Genomic DNA, 17313 nt, shown 5'->3' with positions numbered 1-17313 from the left:
CGCCAAGGGATGCGATCGCGCGACCATCAACACCGACGACGCATCGGAATGTGATGCTCCGTGGCGTGGCGTTGACATGGTTTCGATGGCATCTTTATGATCTCGCACAAGACGAGAGACGCACGCACGCGTTGCGCGTTCCCGATGACCGGTCGGTCAGTTCGTTCCCGGAAATGTTTTTATTCCTCCTTCCTTCCTTCCTTCCTCCACGACGCAATGCGTTCCGGGTTCCACGTTCATGCTGTGCCAGCACGCCACGAGTAAGGCATCAAAAACATGTTGTTGTGAAGATGTTTCGAAGCTCGAAATCAATCATGATCGCGGACGTGCCGGATCGCCAGGATCGTGGCGCGCGCTCGCGGCAACAAATTGATCCTGGACTGTCGGGATGCTTTGTGCACACCTCTCCGTGGACTGGAATGTGTTGTTGGCACATTTTTGGAGTTAATTAAATATTCTTCTTCCTTTCATTCTATCACTCCTTGCTCAATGGATTGAGGAAATGGCTATTGATTTGAAAAGCTGCCGGAATATGCAAACAATTCCGATCGAGCGCGACGACGATCACTTTCACTCAGTTCCTCCGTCCGTGGCGACACTTTCTCGCCTGCGAGAACGATCTAAGGAGAGCTCGTAGAGATCGTGGGAACGCTGCAACGTTTGTCACGTTGGCCACGGCCACCGCACGGATCGGCGCTTACGCAATACGGAGCCGAAGCAAGTCGAAGCCGATCTCTGTTTGTCCAATTAATCATTGGCGTCAGCGCCGGCGCGTTCCCAGACTCCTTCCCAGGCCCGGGGCTGACCCGGAGACGATCCTCATTTGCATCTTGCGTCGTGACGGTGACCAGTGACCGGGCTACTGCGACCGACCGGCTCCATCGGTGGCTGGTGGTGTTCAATATTGATTTAACTAATTTCCTCCCTCTGCGTGGGGTTGACAAATACACGCACACACGCCCAGAGGTGATCGAATGGGGGGGAGGTACAGAGGCACTGAGGCGACCTTCTCATCCGAGACCTCGATGGTGCATGTGAAACAACGCCTTTTGGGAGTTTCCAGCGTCCAAGAGACTCTTCGTCGCTCGTCGCTCGTTGCATCGAAGTAAAAACAACTTTATCTGAGGATCGTTTGACAGCTGTCGGTTCGTCATTCAGCTGCAGGTTTGAGGTTCGTGGGTTTTTTTTCGGGGAAATCTTTTTTTGGGTTTTTCGCGCCCACCAGCGCCCGCCCTTACAAGACAGCGAGTGGCGCACATATGTTTGGTGTTTATGTTGCGCATTATCACTCCCAGGGTGGACAGTTGCCCTTGAAGGTCAGGGCAGCTGAAGCAAACTCGGCCAAACCCTTTTTTTTTGGGGAAAAACATTCTCTGAAGTGAAAGTAAAACTCAAAGAAAACTAAAAAACAACAAACTTTTCCTAAATTCTCACTCTCTCTCCCTCCAGGGGTATCGCGAAGGCGGGCGAACCGAACAACATCTCACCGCTGGCCCCGGGCATGACGTACCTGGATCCGGCGATCCATGCCACGCTACGGCGCAAGCAGCGCCGGTTGGCGCGCGAAAACCCGGGCGTACTGGCGGCGATTGCCAAGGGCGCCAACCTGGCGATCAACGAGTGCCAGCATCAGTTCCGGACGCGCCGCTGGAACTGCTCGACGCGGAACTTTCTGCGCGGCAAGAACCTCTTCGGGAAGATCGTCGAACGAGGTAAGTAAGGCCGGTTCCTGACTAATTTGCTATTCCGGTGAGGAGACGCGGCCGCGGGACGTGCGCCAATACGCGGAGGTTAACTTTATGGCCAAGGCGGCCCACGCTACGGTGACACATACAGAGATCGCCACCAGATTTGGCTGCGATCGTGATAGTAGGCCACACTGACGTGGTCACGGGGCGATCACCCGTGACGATCACGCTCACGTCCGCACGCTGGAACTGATGTCAACCTTCAGTACGTGCCCTGGTGGACCGAGCATTTGTCATTTGTGGCGCTGTGATGTGTTGGAGTGAAGCATAATGCTCCGAAGAGCGCCAGCATGACGTGTCAACACCCGTGGTGGTGGGGCGTTAAAACGAAAGCGAAGGTAACGCCGTGTCGGTGTCGTCTATTTTCCCTCGATTTTCTACAACAAACCAACACAGTCTAAAGCCGAGCAAAAGCCCAACATAATTGGCCAATTGAAGGGACCCAACCGTTAAACATCACAAACAACAAACCCAAGAGCATCAAAAGCATCACCTTCACCGCCAAAAGGCAACAAACCGTGGGCTGTTCGAGAGGGAAAAAGGACACCAAGAGGAGGGGTGTGCTCGATGGTAAGCTGACACACAAACAGAGAACACCGAAACATCTGTTCGGCCGTACCGTCGCGAGTCCTCAAATTTCTCCTTCGGAAAGCATCGCGGATGTAACCACTTCAGCAGCAAGGGAGTCCCTTCTTCCACTCCTGGATGATCGATGGATTTGTGTAATCGCGCTGAAACCACAAAAACATCCTGGCCACGACTGGCGGGGCGTCCGAATTGCGGATTAAGGATCATCCCTCGGTTGTGGCCCTCGAGGCGATCAATCTCGTGGCGTGGTTTCGTGTATCGTCGTCGGATGTCGATCTGTCACGAGGGCCACCGCTGGTGTCCCTTTTCTATCTGTCCCCGGAGGGCGAATGCAACTGTGTGTATGCGTGAGCTTAGGCAATCAACGTTACTCGCCTTTGACAACTTGATTAGAGAGGAGCAGGATTGTGTTCACGCCAAAATGATCACCAAAATGCCATTGTTGGTTCTTTTTGCAAGAGATCTGAGGCTGCCAATCCTCCGTAAGACCACACGCGCTCGCTTTCAACCGTTACGGCCATCGCGAGATGCTTTTTTCCGTTCCGTTCCGAACGGTTTTCCGCTTGTTTTCCTTCCAAATCGGTTACAACACACTCCAACCAACGAAACGCCGTTCAAAACGATTTAATGTTCCGATATTGCCATGTAAACCACCTTCCTAATGGTCGCCTCTGCCCTCCTCCCTCTCTCTCTCTCTCGCGCTCCTTTGTGGCCAATGTTCCGATGGAGAAAGTGCCGGAACTTCGAGGCGAGTGTCTGCAACCCACGAGCACCTAACACGCGGCGTTCGGGATGAAAGCAGCGAAGGGGGAATCGCGAAGAAATTAAGTCATTATTCATCGCTTTGCTCCTCTCCATCTCCAGCTCCAACTTTTCCCGCCCCTTTCGAATTGGCTTCTTCGGTGGCAATCCATTAGCATTTTTACTGCCACCACCGTTGCAACCGAAGCAGCAGCACCAGCAGCAGCAACAGCGCCAGCTCCCGCTATCAATAATTAATGCATTTGGCCGCAACTGCGTCTCGGATGGTGGTGCTGGTGGTCAGGTTTCACATCTGGGTCGTGCCGATCGTGGACACCGGACACCCGTTGAAGGGAGTGGGGGGAGGGGGGGTGTGGTAGGGAGACCGATAAATTATAATAATTGTCGGAAAATTAATGGCAAATGATGGTGCGATCGAGCCAGGGTGTGCGAGCGCGCGCGCACGCCCGATGCTGGCGATCAAACGGCGAGTGCGGTCAGCCAGATCTGCCAGCACCAGCAGCCAGCAGCCAGCAGCCAGCAGCCGGCAACCGGGAAGATCTTATTGATTACCGCGGGGTTTGGTTTTCCATTTCACGGTGGCCGGGGTGTGAGCAATGACCCCGGGCTTGTTGGCGTTTTTCCAACCAAAAACGATAGTAGTCGCCCCAGCAGCATTAAGGATCAGCATCCGTTGGTTGCGTTCTTGCTGCGTTTCATTTCGCGAAGCTCCAAACAAGGCGCACCGTGGTCAGCATTGGCAGCATATCCAATTAACATTTGCTCGTACTAACACACGCAGAGAGACAGACGCACACGCCTCACGATCTGCGGAACAGTGGGAGGCTGATGATTAAAATGCAACCCACGATCGCAAACAGAACGTCGACGCCGCCACCGCCTCAGTAGCTTTCCCACAGCATCACCACCGGCAGAGAGCGCCAACAACAGAGAGAGAGAGACAGAGAGAGAGAGAGAGGCAAGAGAGGAAGCTGGCCATCACCGCCATCACCGCCAACTCGTCGGTGGTCGTTTTGTCGTGTTTGTTTTCCCTATTAACAGACATTTTCTATCAGCTCACCGGGCTTGAAAAATGGCTCATTTGAGGGGTATGAGGGATCACGCAGCCTCATGCCGGCCTCTCGCATTTGCTGTTCAAGTGACAGATCAAGGTGTTGGGATCGGTGTGCGCGCGCGCGAGCGCTCGCCATTCCGCTCCAGCCAGCCAGCCAGCCAGCCATCAACGTCAATGACGGTGGCAAACAGCCACCGGTGGGCGCCCTCGAAAGATGGACAGTCACGCCCGAAAACAATAGACTCCATTCAGTGCTCAGCCGATCGAGCGTCGAGCGGTCCGTGGAGCACTCGAAATGGAATCGAGCGTCCGAATGACCACTTCTGGGTGCGCTCTGCGTGCTTCTGTCCGATTTCCGAGAGTAAAGTGGCCAACAGTCAAGGCGAGTGGTCACTTTGGTGGTCCCTTCGACGCTCCATTTTCTCTCCTTTCGCTCAGTTGGATCGTGGGAATGCGACTCACCCAGGGCGCCTGCTTTTGCGTCGCCCTTTCGCTTATCTGGCAACTGCTTTTGATAAGCTTATCGTTCCCAAAGGGCCGTGGTGGAGGCTTAATTGAGATCGAGAGGAAATTAGTTGTGCGGCACGCTTTGCGGTCCCGGAGTGTAAAGTGCAGTGCTGTCTACGGTGCGGCTTCTGGTCACCGGAGCGACTGTTAAAGCATCGTACCGACAACAACATCTTTACTGCCTTTCTGGCCGTGCAGCGCCAGGAGCAATTAAATGCTATAAATCTTCTTCTCTCGATTTGATAAAATCGTCAACCCGGACAATCGCGGGACCCCGGGAGAGCGGATGGCGTGCGTGAGCGCGCGCGCCCTCATCGTCCACAGGTACACAAGCGGCGAGGATCAGCTTCAGCCGTGCTGCTGCTGATGATGATGAAGAGCAGGAGCAGAAGGAAGAGAAGGATGAGAAGGATGATGATGGTCCGGTGACGACAGTTTTACAGCAGCGGCCAAACTCCGACCATAAACCATCCATTTCAGACCCTCGAGAAGCGTTTCGGTCGCAAAAAAGGGTCGCAGAACCTAGCGCAGCATCTAGGATCCGCATCTAGCATCTAGGGGCCCGAAGGATGCGAACGATGCAAGAAGAGCGCAAGGGTCGCACTGTCGCTGGTGCTGGTGCTGGCCAGCGCAATCCAGAAGCGGCTACGGAGCAAGCGGCAAGGGAGAAACCCAAAACGGGGAACCGTGTTAAATCGTAGCGAGATGTATATTAATAAAAGATTTTATACGCTCCATAAATCAGAAGCCCAAAGCCTCCCTCCCTCGAAGGGGGTTTTAGGGCCGCTTGGTGGGGGACGACAACGACGACTGCGACGACTGCGACGACGACGATCACGGATATCGTTCATTGTTTTTTTTTGCTGCTTCGGTTGTTGGCATCCACGAGCCGAGACCTACCGGGGTGCTGCAAGATAGCCCGGAATGCGTAAGAGATGCTGGAAGGACGGGGTATCTATTCGCTAGAAGATGACGACGTCTTCTAGCTCCTAGACGATCACATCGCGCGATAACGCAATCGACAGAAATTTAATCGAAGCATTATAATCATCGTGCGATCATGTCTGGGAATTAGATCCATTTTTTTGCTGTAAAAAAAAGGTTTCCAAATGCAAAACACACGCATACACGTGCTGTGGCATATTGGTGGTCCCCTTTTATGATTAATGACCCCTTCAAACCATCGAGACCGGGACGATCGCGATCCGATTTTTAGATTTGCTAAAACGATTAAGAAATGCGAACTTTTGGGCCCCGATTACGATCAGGTGAATGCTGCTGGCCAGACAACCTGTTTCACACAACACAACGTACGTGCACCCCAAAAACAGAAGAGCAACGGTTTTTGGGCCAGGTGAAGGGCGAAGAAACTGAAATGAATCAAAAGCGACGAACCTCGGAAGCGAACGGATGCGCCCAAGGGATCGAACAAAGCCTCCAAAGGCTCGGCATGCAAATCGTGTGACAAAAGGCGCACGGAACAGGGATCCATCGTAATCAGGGGAAGGATTTGATTTGCTGGTCAGGTCCCAGCAGAAGCGGATGCAACCGTGACGCCCATCGTCTGGTAGCTGCTGTTTTGGAAGTGTATTAGGCTAATTGTTCTGTTTGCGTGGCAGTTAGCATTCAACAGATTTCATTACATTTCATTGAGAGGCGGAAGATAAAAAAAGAGGAATAAAAGACTCACCTCCCTCCGGTGGGGGAAAGGGTGCTGCACCGCTGGGTGCGCTGGGACCCTTTCATTGAACAAGAACAGCGCCAAATCAACAACAACAACAACAACGGTGCCGCTGCACCAAGCGGCCGGGGAACAGACGCAATCGAGAAAAAAAGTGGAAGGTAATTCAAGACGGCGAGAGACCGGATTTCCTTTCTGTCGCTTCTCCTCCACTCTATCCTCTCCCGTCATCGCCTGTGTCTGCACCGCGAAGTTATTTGTTTTGTTGCGAAACAAACGGAAAAAAGCTCAATGCGCCCAGCCCAGCGACGAACCCGGCAATTATCAGTTCCACATCGGACTGCTTGGTCCGCGGGTCGGTTGTTTAGTTGGTTGTTGGTGCAGCAGCGACACAAAGCGGCCATCCAATTCAATTTTAACAATGGGAGCCCATAACAGGCCCACAAGCACTGTGGATGGACGGTGGATGGTTGGGCGAGATGAAAATATTTTGATCCCTCCACCCCAAAGGAACCCCTTCTTTGGGCCCTGGTCCCTATTTTGCTATTTGCCTTGGTTTGGTTTGTCTGGCCAAAAGGATTAGCCTCGTTGTTGCTGCCACGCACACATACACGGTTTAATGGAGCGGAGATTGACGTTTTAGGAATTGGGTTCGAGTGATATCGGTTACCGCGCCCAAAGGGTCCGTGGGCTTCGTGCATCATGCGGGCCAATCATCCCCGGTTACCCCTAGGTAACGTCGTCGTCGTCGTTGCTGCCGTCATGAGGTGATTATGCAGAGTTAATTTATTCATTAACTAAGATTGGATCGCTGATGGATGGATGGACATGATGGATCGGAGGGCCTCATGGAATCTCGGTTCACGGATGCCCCCGGATCGATCCGGTCCCGTTCCCGGTCCCGGTCCGATCGATCGTTCATCGTTGATCGAGATCGTTGATCGCCGAGCCTCCGTCTAATCCAATCAGCATGTTTATCGATCTTCCAGTCCGTCGCGCCTCGTGCTCGCTAGCGGAGTGAGTGAACGGTGGCACCGTTTAGGGGTTGTGCTGTCCCCTCTTTCTCTTTTACCTCTCTCTCACCTCTCTCTCTACCCTCTATCTGGTCCGTGGCATCACGGATCCCTAATAAATCAATTAAAAGCTGATCAATCACCATCAGCAGCAGCAGGTTCAGGTCGCAGGAGCGAGATGATCACAGTCACGATCCACGGTCGTGATTGGCGGTGACAAACGACATACGACATCGAAACTGATCCCTTCTTTAGGGGGTTCTCGGTTTTTTTTTTGCTGTTGTTCTGTTTGGGAACTGTTACCTCCAGCCCAAAAACTGGTCCTGGCACGACCACGGCGGGAATGACAAATGAACTGTCACAAATTAGTCCAATATCGGGCGAGGCGACGCGAAGACGAGTCGAGAGGCACAGGTCTATCAGGCGTTATCAGAGCGACCACATTCCACTGCTGCTACGCGGTGACCTGCTCCAGGAGTGTCGGATTCTCCGGAAAACGACGAGGTGCCAACCTAGTGGGGCCCTTGCCGTAGCTTCGCGTGCTCCCAGGCGTAATGACTCGAACTCGCTTTTCGCTTATCGCTCACGGCGGAAGGAAGGAAGTCAATCAGGTCAGGGGGGGGGGGGGGGTCCCTTTGACAAACTGCCGCCATTTACGATGACACCGGGCCATGGCGTTGGGGCAAGTTGGCGCAAGCTTTGTGCACCGAGGTGCCATAAAGGCGATGACGCAATCGGACGCGGCCACAACCTTACAACCTTCCTTTCCTAATGAGGTGTCGATGATGTGGCGAACCGCACCATGATGGTCATGATGATGATGATGATGGCTCATTCGCTCGTTCGCTCGTTATCGATCGATTGCTGGGATTGTGTCCTTGTGCCAGCCATTTGTTCTCGCTGGTCCGCTCTGCGCGTCACTCAAGGTCACAGAAAGGCGATGATGGATGGTGGCCTCTCACCGGGGCCCCTTTTCTCAAACGTCTCAATCGTCGCGCTACCGTAGGAGATTTCGGTTGCTCTCTTGTCCCGGTACCTTCGGCACCGTTGGGTGTCGACCGGTCGAGGTCACTCCCGAGGGAGAGATGGCTCGGCCAGATGTGTGCCGAGTCCCGTTGCTGCTGCTGCTGCTGTGGCGACGCTGGATACCATCATCACCTCGAACCCCCGGGGACCAATTTGCACCGTGGTGGTCCTGGTGCACCAGCAGCAGCAGCAGCAGCAGCAGGTCACTGAGGCACTTGTCAGGCACTTGGTCAGCACCAAAACCGATCGTTCGCTCACTGGTTCGCTCGCAACGGGCACTTTATGATGATTGATTATCGTGCTGGTGCGTGCTCGGCCACCGAGTCCACCGAGTCATTTTGCAACTATTTCACGCAGATCGAACGCAGATGATCGACAGCTCAGCCCCGGGTGGGGAGTTGCCCCTTGGTGGGGGTGTAAACGTGTGAGAAATCGGGTGGAAAATTGGTACTAAACGTACGATTATTGGCCAGAGCCACACACTGCAGGAGAGAGGTCCTTGAGGTCCCCGGTCTCTGCAGCTCCGGGCTGCATTTTCTACGATCGGTTCCAGTTGTTGTGCCCTGCTAGCTGCTAGGGAAGGTGGGTCTAGTCACCGAGACCTCCAAGAATGCGGATGCGGGCGATTGATAATCGATTACCGGACCTGAATCAGTCAGCGCATGATCCAGCATGCTCACGCAGGCGGTGTTAAAGATGAACGATCGTATAACCGATGCAATGATCGCCGAGGATCATTGTATCAGCAAGAATCTCTCGCTCTCTCCCGTGCCGATCTTTTTATGATCGCAGATCGCCTGCTCGCATGATCGTTCTGTTGTAGAACCAGAGGAACAAGTTCTTTGCTCGAGAGGGCTTACGAGAGGCGGTCTCAGGGAAGCACACGCGCAAGCACGCACAAGTACGCCCAAACACGCTGTTCAACTCGTCCCAAATGGTGGCAGCTCAACAACGAACGAACAACCTTCCCCGGGTGTCCATTTCAGTGTCGACCTTCTCGGCGGCTTAGGCGGACCATCGGGGGTCATCATTAGACCCCGGAATGGGATCCACGTTAAGTAGGATTAGGACCGCAGGAAAATGGTTTTTAATTTATTTTAATCGCATCGCCTCCTCTCGCTTACACTGCCCCCCGGATTCGACTCAACTCGACTGGACCAGGGTGATCGTGATCGCCTTGTTTCGGTTGTTTTGGTTTCACCCCCGTTGGGGATTTTGCCAAAACGAGTCTGTGCTCGAACGACGACGGAAATCGCTTCGTTTGCGGCCAGTCAATCCATCTTCTTGCCATCTTGCTCCGGTCCAAGGTGTTATCACAAGCGAACGGGCGAACGAGCGAGCGAGCGAGACTTGGATTTAGTTTACCGATTACTCAACCACCCTTCTTTCCTTTCTCTCTCCCTCTCTCCCACAGGTTGCCGTGAGACGGCGTTCATCTACGCGATCACCAGCGCGGCGGTGACGCACAGTGTGGCCCGGGCCTGCAGCGAGGGCTCGATCGAGTCGTGCACTTGCGATTACTCGCACCACAACCGCGAACCGCAGATGAACAGCATGGGTGCGGTGGCGGCCGGCGTAGGCGACTGGGAGTGGGGTGGCTGCAGTGACAACATTGGCTTTGGCTTCAAGTTTTCGCGCGAGTTCGTCGACACCGGCGAGCGCGGGCGGACGTTGCGCGAAAAGATGAACCTCCACAACAACGAGGCCGGTCGGGCGGTAAGTGTCCTCCATTCGTTTCCCGGCCCTTTTCCAACAGGCATTTCCAGTTTTTCCCGGTGGTCCAAACACTCTTCTCTCGATTTTCGATCTCCAGTAGATTGCGCTGCATTTGTTGGCATTTTTCGGGGGAAGGGAAAAAGGAAAGTCAAATAAATAAATTGTTTACCACTTTCATTGTTGTAAACGCGTGCTGGCTCCTCATTGTACTGGTGTGCGATCACTCGATCCCTTAACCTTCCATTCCGGCAGCGCTCTCACGCGATCAGCATCGTCAGCGAATAAATGCTTCGATAATGCCGTGACACCAACACACATACCGATCCTCAGGTTTGGGGCTCAGTTTCATTAATAAATATTTTAATCCTCCCGGCCACCGATCCCCTGGTTCCCCCCCCTCCTTTGGGACAAATAATCCCCAAGTGCTGCCTCTCATGCCAGGGAATGATTTTGCTCTTTTTTTTCTGGGGGAGCTTCGGTTTTTTGGCGTTTTTTTCTGTTCGCTTCGCTGTTCGTTCAGCCCACGAGCACGATTCTGTACGAATAAGAGAAGAAGAAGCGGAAGAAGCGATCCACGGAACACTCTCTCACGCCAGAAAGCAAACTCGCGTATCTTTGATTCGGTGGTTGAGGACGATCTTTAGAGGGGCGGTGACGGCGCTGAAGACGAAGCGTGTGCATATAAAGCGAACACAGCGAGGAGAAGATATTAACCCGTTGACAGCTGATAAAAGCTCTAATGAATTCATTTATGAAGTTTATTAATTTGTGGCGATTGTAATAAAGTGACATATTAGTCCCTGGGGTCCGGTGCAGCAGCAGCACTAGAGACGAAGAGTTTGCCAATTGGTGAGGAGAGAATCGAATGCGAGAAGCGGATTAGTGGGAATGGTTAGTGCAAGGGAACTTCACGAAAAAAGAGAATCGCTGAATTTAATTGATTTTTTGTTGCATTTTGTTTGGTTTGGGCAAACGCACCCCAAATGGAACTTTAATGTGAATCCCATAAATCTCGGTGAGGAGCACGATCGCAAGGGAGGTTTCTGTGAGAAACTGAGACTGAGTTTGAGTGAGTGTTTGTCACATTAACGGGGGATTAGCTCAGGAACTACCAAAAAGAAAAGTGCACCAGACAGATTGTTTTATGAACCTCTCTTTTTTCTCTCTCTCTCTCTCTCTCTCTCTCTCTCTCTCTATCTCTCCCTCGAAACAGCACGTACAGGCGGAGATGCGGCAGGAGTGCAAGTGCCACGGTATGTCCGGTTCGTGCACGATGAAGACGTGCTGGATGCGGCTGAACAGCTTCCGTACGATCGGTGACATACTGAAGGATCGCTTCGACGGTGCGTCCCGGGTCATGGTCAGCAACAGTTTGCTCCGCAACGGCGGTGGTGGTGGTGGTGGTGGCGGCGGCGGAGGTAATGGTGGTGCTGGAGCAGGGGCCATTAATGCTGTGGGTGCAGGTGGTGCCGGTGGTGTCAATGAGCACACGCTCACGAATCGTGCTGGTAGCAGCTCGAACGGAGGTGGTGGCGGTAGCAACGGTGGCCCAAAGAATGGCAACGGTGGCAGCATCGCGAACAACAACGTGCTGAGCAACTCGATCCATGCACGCGGTCCTGGCCACGCGCACCAGAAGCGTATCAATCGGTAAGTCTCCCCGGAGGCCCGGTCTTTCAAACCCTTCCTCCTCCTTCCTTCTCTTTTCTGCGACCTAATCATGATAAATGATAATGTTTTTTTGCGTTTCGCCTCTCCCTCTCTCTCTCTCTCTCTTGCGCTGTTTTCGCTCCCAAAACAGATACAACTTCCAGCTGAAACCGTACAACCCGGAACACAAACCACCGGGCGCGAAAGATCTGGTGTACCTGGAACCGTCGCCCGGCTTCTGCGAGCGCAATCCGCGCCTCGGCATCCAGGGAACGCACGGGCGCCAGTGCAACGACACGTCGATCGGGGTGGACGGGTGCGATCTGATGTGTTGTGGCCGGGGCTACCGGACGCAGGAGGTGACGGTGGTCGAACGGTGCGCCTGCACCTTCCACTGGTGCTGCGAGGTCAAGTGTAAGCTCTGCCGGACGAAAAAAACCATCCACACCTGCCTGTAGACGGACGGGCTCGCTCCGTTCGTCGTCTCGATGTCCTTCAAGTTTCTCTCCCATCGTCTCGTCAGTCAGCCAGCCAGGCAGCCAGCCAGTCGACGCTACACCTTCGACAACGCTACCATCCGGATTCGGTGAATCATAATCTCTCTTTCCTCACTTCCACCAACACCTCCGCACCATTTTTCTTCTACTTCTCCTTCGAGGAGCTTCGTGCGAACGATCGGACGGAGGCTTCCATTTCCATCTTATCTTAAATATTCGACTTTTGTTTTAAAAACTTATAATGGATGACAGTTTTGCGTCGCGTCGCGTCGCGTCGCGCTCTTTCCATTCGTCCGTAGCCACGCCGTCTTTTGGGGGTTCTTTTTTTCTTCGTTAATCCCGGCCACGGCCACCACCACCATCTCGGTATCGAAAGCGAAGGTTTTAGAGTCATCTCGAGGAGTCTTGTTGTGTGTTGCGCTGAAGCGCGAAAGGGAACGGACGAGCGAAGAGACGAGAAGAGCACGAGGGATTAGGCCAGGAGGAGCTGCTTGGGTTGCTTTTTGTAAATAGTTTTTGTTTGTTCGTAAGTTTGTCCTTAGAACCCCTTCTAGCGCTCGCTTTCTTAGTTCTTCTTTTTGTTTTTCCTCTTTTTCTAACACCCCACCAACCCCACCTTCTAGTAGGAACTCGCTGGCAGCCACCGCGCACGTTAGGAAATTATTTAAATAACTAAATTCGATTACCAAAAAGTTTACAAACATTTTTAATGTAACAAAAAAAAAGAAACAAAACGCCATCGATTTCCGTGCGGCACCACGCTCTTGGTTGCTTTTGCCCGTGGCAAAATTCAATGATCTTAGAGTGGACGCGGAGTGCCTGTGCCTCCCCTGCTTTGGCTAGCATGATTCGGTCGGTTCCATTCGCTTTGGATCGCTAAGGTGTTTTGGCTATTGGTTAAGTGTTTCGGATGCTGTTGCGTGCGCAGCGCAGTGCGTGCGGTGACCAGTGAGGCTGGATGGACGCTGCTTTCAGTATTATCAAAGGGCACACAATGTTAAAGGGGGGAGAAGGGGAGCAGACAGCGCACCGTTTTTTTTTTGACGAAAAACAAAACAAAAATCGCGATGGCCGCGTTTGCTTTAATCGTCTATTTAATACGCTTCCGACGATCAGGCGCTCTACCGTTCTGTCCGCCAAGTGCCAGTTCCCATGAGTGTGTAGCATTTGTGTAAGTCTGTATGTGTGTAAGTGTGTATGCGTGTATAGAAGAGGGGCACAAACGATATCATCCCAGTTACTGTTAGCGATGTAAGTGGAGCACGATCAATGCGTCAACACTTTGCTGACAAATTGTTTTGGCACGCAAACGTGTTCGCAAGCGTGCGTGCTCACGATCTAGATAATGTCTATTTGTCCATACATTAATCCCACTAGCAGGTAGGTTTCCATATCGTGTACATAACAAGCCTTGACCTCTAGCCTTTAAGCGAAAGCGTTGTAGATAGACAAAGAAATGAGCCCGACCGACCGCCCGAGGATGTCTGTCCGCATGGATGGGACAGTTGACAAAAGTTTACAGGGAACAGTTTGCAGGCGATAGGAACGTATTGGGTGAAAAAAAAAGAATCCCTGCCGATTATTTACCTCCTCTTTTAACCACCCACTACCCCCCCACCACCCTTCCCTCCTTTAAACCAAGAAAGACTGAGTAGAAATTAACGCGCCAAAAAGAATGCTTTTGCTGTTTACTAGCCTTGAGTTTTTAATGCTTGATCTGCGAGCTTGCGAGTGCTGCGATCACCGTGTATGTATGTATGTATGTGTGTATGTATGTCTGTGTGATGTAAATGTAAACGTCTCCTATCTGCGATAATAACCAACATAGTAGGGGATGATCATACTGGGAGAACGATCGTAGTCCATCGAACTCGAACGTTGAGAGCGAAGCGATCGGGAAGCGAATGGATTCACAGGACCTTGAATCACGTTCAGGTAGTATTCTACCACCCTCCGAAGCACTAACATTGAGAGAAGAAAGAGAAAAGCGGGCGTAGATACCCCGAAAGTGAAATGCGAAACGAAATCAAAACGAACGACATCAACAAGCGACGAACCCGAACTGCAAATTTTGTTCCTCGGCCACATTCGATCACTTGCCCTCCCACGGGAGACGGATGGTGGCACACGGTGGTTCAGACCGACGGAACACCCCCCCTTCCCCCTCTAGCCCCTCGCTTTCTCCCCCACCGGAAAAACGGCCACCACAAAAGGCACGGAACCACGTTGCACGAGCCCGGTGGCAGGCTTTCCATCGGTCCCGTTGGCTGTACGTCTGTTGCGTGTCCTTGCGAGGTGTACGTTCCGCTTGCCGGAGGAGTCAAGTCTGGCGAGGGCTCGGGAGTGAGAAGATTGTGGTCAGTGTTTTCTATATCAGCAAAACTCAAACACCCAATCTTTTCATTCCCTCCCCGGGCAAAAAGGGGGTTGTTCCAAGGGTTGTGGACCGGCCTGTGGCCACGCCGTGCGTTCTCTCGATTCCCCGGGAATCCTTACGAAATAGGGCATCGTAAGGTGTGTGAGATGGCGGTGTCGTTTTGGCGGTGCGAGGAGCAGATTGCATTAGGTGTCTAAATGTTGTTCTTTGTTGTTTTGTGGTTTGGCTTCTCTTTCGGTTTCTATCGCGAGGCGCTGCGATCCCTTTCGATCAATTCCTAGTGTCTTCAGTGATAGTGTGTTGCAGGATATGGTGTGATCCGTGCTGAGCTCCCCAGTCTTTTGGGTTTCGATAGACTACATCTCCCTGTTTGCGCACGCTAGAGCCTGTCTTTGTGTTCGTGTTTGTGCGTTTAGTACTTAGTCCAAGTCCTTCAGTTTGCTCTTACTCCATTATTTAGGTAAGCGATAAGTGCGTTTAGTAGCTAGATAGAAAGGTAGATAGGTTTTAGTGGCTCTCAGCCTCATTCGCGTTCCGGTGTTGACTTCTCCGTGGATGGAATAATCATCCCCCTTTTATACATATTGTTGGTAAGCCGTAATGTGTCACACCGGGAACGATGCGAAGATGCTGCGTCCATGTGTATGCGTGTATTGTGTACTGTGTAGATTGTATCTGTCTAGGTCCTTTTTATCGTTTCATTAGACAACCGCGCGGACATGCAAACAAGCAAGTAAATAATCGCAACCGCATGTAACTGTATTATTGTGTATTGCGTAAGTAATTTATTAAACAGAGACAGAAAAAGCTCCCCCCTTTATCCCAAAATGGACGGCCAGCTCAATAGATGATGCTAAATGGGAGCCAAAACGATTGCGAGCTTATCATCCGAGGGAAATAGTATGTTCCGGATGTTACTTTGTGTACATATTATGCGCGTTTTTTTTTATAAGAAAGCTAAACCACCACCATCGCGTTACGCCCTCCTCATCTGTCCCGTTTTCTAAAACATATCGCTCTTTTCACGGATCCAACCGACTTTTAGATCAACAGAATAGCAAAATTGAAGCCTAAATTGGCGAAAGAAATAAATTTGTAACTACCGAATAGTGAGAAACCTTCCAGGAACTTCAGGAATACCGATTAACGATCAGAAGATCTTTGGAGACACTGTCCCACGGACGAAACAAATTGTAACGGATTGTCCCCTTTTGTAAAATTGCAAAACCCCAACCCCGCGGGGAGCGCGCGAACATAAATCAATTTCGAAATAAAAGAGAAAGTTAAAAAAAAAAACAATTGACCACCACTGTGTTGTTGCCATTTATTGATATTGTTTTTGTTTGTCTTTGTGTATTTGTGCTACTTTGGTGTGAAAATGGAAAGAAAGAACCCCATCGGGAGGGGGGGAGCATTAACAACTATCCATTCCCGGGAAAAAGGTTGAGGGATTGCAACGCGAAATGGATGAAGATTGCTGGTGACATTTGTGGCCCCATCATGGGGTGACCACCCCCTCCTTGACTACCCCTCAAATTACTCATCGATTGTCACGCGCACGTCACCTTCAACGGTGCGCGCCTCGCTCGCTCGATCGCGGTTTTCCCCCTTTTTCCTCTTTTCCATTTAAAGGCTTACCTCTCTCTCTCTCTCGCTCACGCGCATTCCATTCCACCAACGACGGATGCTGCTGTGGTAGTGCTGGGATTATCGATCGATCCTGGTGGCCTTGTCGGTAGTGTCGGGGGTCTGGGTCGTACACTGCGCCACCACTGTCACCGTCACGCGTGTTGTATAGTACCGCTGTTAGTCAGGTAAGGGTCGGGTTATTTAAATTAATCACAATCACCATCACCGCACCACGCCGCAAATCGGAGCCAATGTCACGGTCGGCAACGGAATTCACACCAAATCCGTACTTGTCACCTTCCATTCCTCCCTTTAATCGCATCCCTTCACCACTCCGCCACCTTCCCATACACGGAGCGGATGAATATGTAGCCCCCCGGAGGTCTCTGGGCCTCACCGGGATCCCTATTTTGGAAGCGATCGACCGAAGCGTTGCGCTGCACTTGGCACAAAGCGATCTAGGTGGCCACGATGAGGGGTGGGCTGGGGCTGGGAGATGAATGAAATTGATTTAAATTGAATGGAAGCGACACTTTTCATACCCGGCGCGCTGTAAAAGGCGCGCACCAGAGCTCGGCATCGAGTTTAACGGCGGTCGCCACCTGATGTCCCCGGGATGCCGAACCGGGAGACCGTGCAGTTGATTGAAGCCGTCGTCGATCGACCAAAAGACCGACCGTCTGCCGTCAGTGCCGTGTTGAGGTAGGTCTCGTAGGAGTTCCGGGGGCCACGGGTCCGTGTTAACAGCGGGGACAGCGTGTTAACTAAACCTCGACCGCACCGCAATGTCGAGCCGAGTTAATCGAGCAATGTTAACGAGCACCGAGTCCCCGGGCAGGGTAACGAGCGCATTGCAAGCATAAATTGATGCAGAATCAGAATCGCACTCGCACTTCCCGTCCCGGTACGCCATTGGTACGCCGGCCTTGAGGCTGGCGAAGTTTGTGATTCTCCCGCGACGGCATCACGATCGGTCACGCCGATCGGTTTAGCGGCGGTTCTCGATCTAACCAAATCGATCGCAGAACTCGCTGGAACGACTCGAGGGCTGGACTTTGGCATGGA

At 52.3% G+C, this 17313-nt stretch overlaps 1 protein-coding gene across 1 annotated transcript in view; it reads left to right on the top strand.

The window, feature by feature from the left end:
* Positions 1–12325, top strand: part of LOC126571566 (protein Wnt-1) — an 18465-nt gene extending 6140 nt beyond the window's left edge. The window contains exons 2-5 of the mRNA XM_050230178.1: positions 1450–1712; positions 9794–10095; positions 11309–11745; positions 11897–12325. Of these exons, the coding sequence (XP_050086135.1) occupies positions 1450–1712; positions 9794–10095; positions 11309–11745; positions 11897–12203 (1309 nt within the window). The 3' untranslated portion in view covers positions 12204–12325. The remainder of the gene's footprint in view (positions 1–1449; positions 1713–9793; positions 10096–11308; positions 11746–11896) is intronic.
* Positions 12326–17313: the final 4988 nt, after the last annotated feature.

This window comes from Anopheles aquasalis, chromosome 2 (genome assembly GCF_943734665.1).
Source record: "Anopheles aquasalis chromosome 2, idAnoAquaMG_Q_19, whole genome shotgun sequence".
Taxonomy (NCBI): Eukaryota; Metazoa; Arthropoda; class Insecta; order Diptera; family Culicidae; genus Anopheles; species Anopheles aquasalis.
Note: the sequence above shows the minus strand (reverse complement) of the source record. Positions and strands in the feature narration are given on the sequence as shown.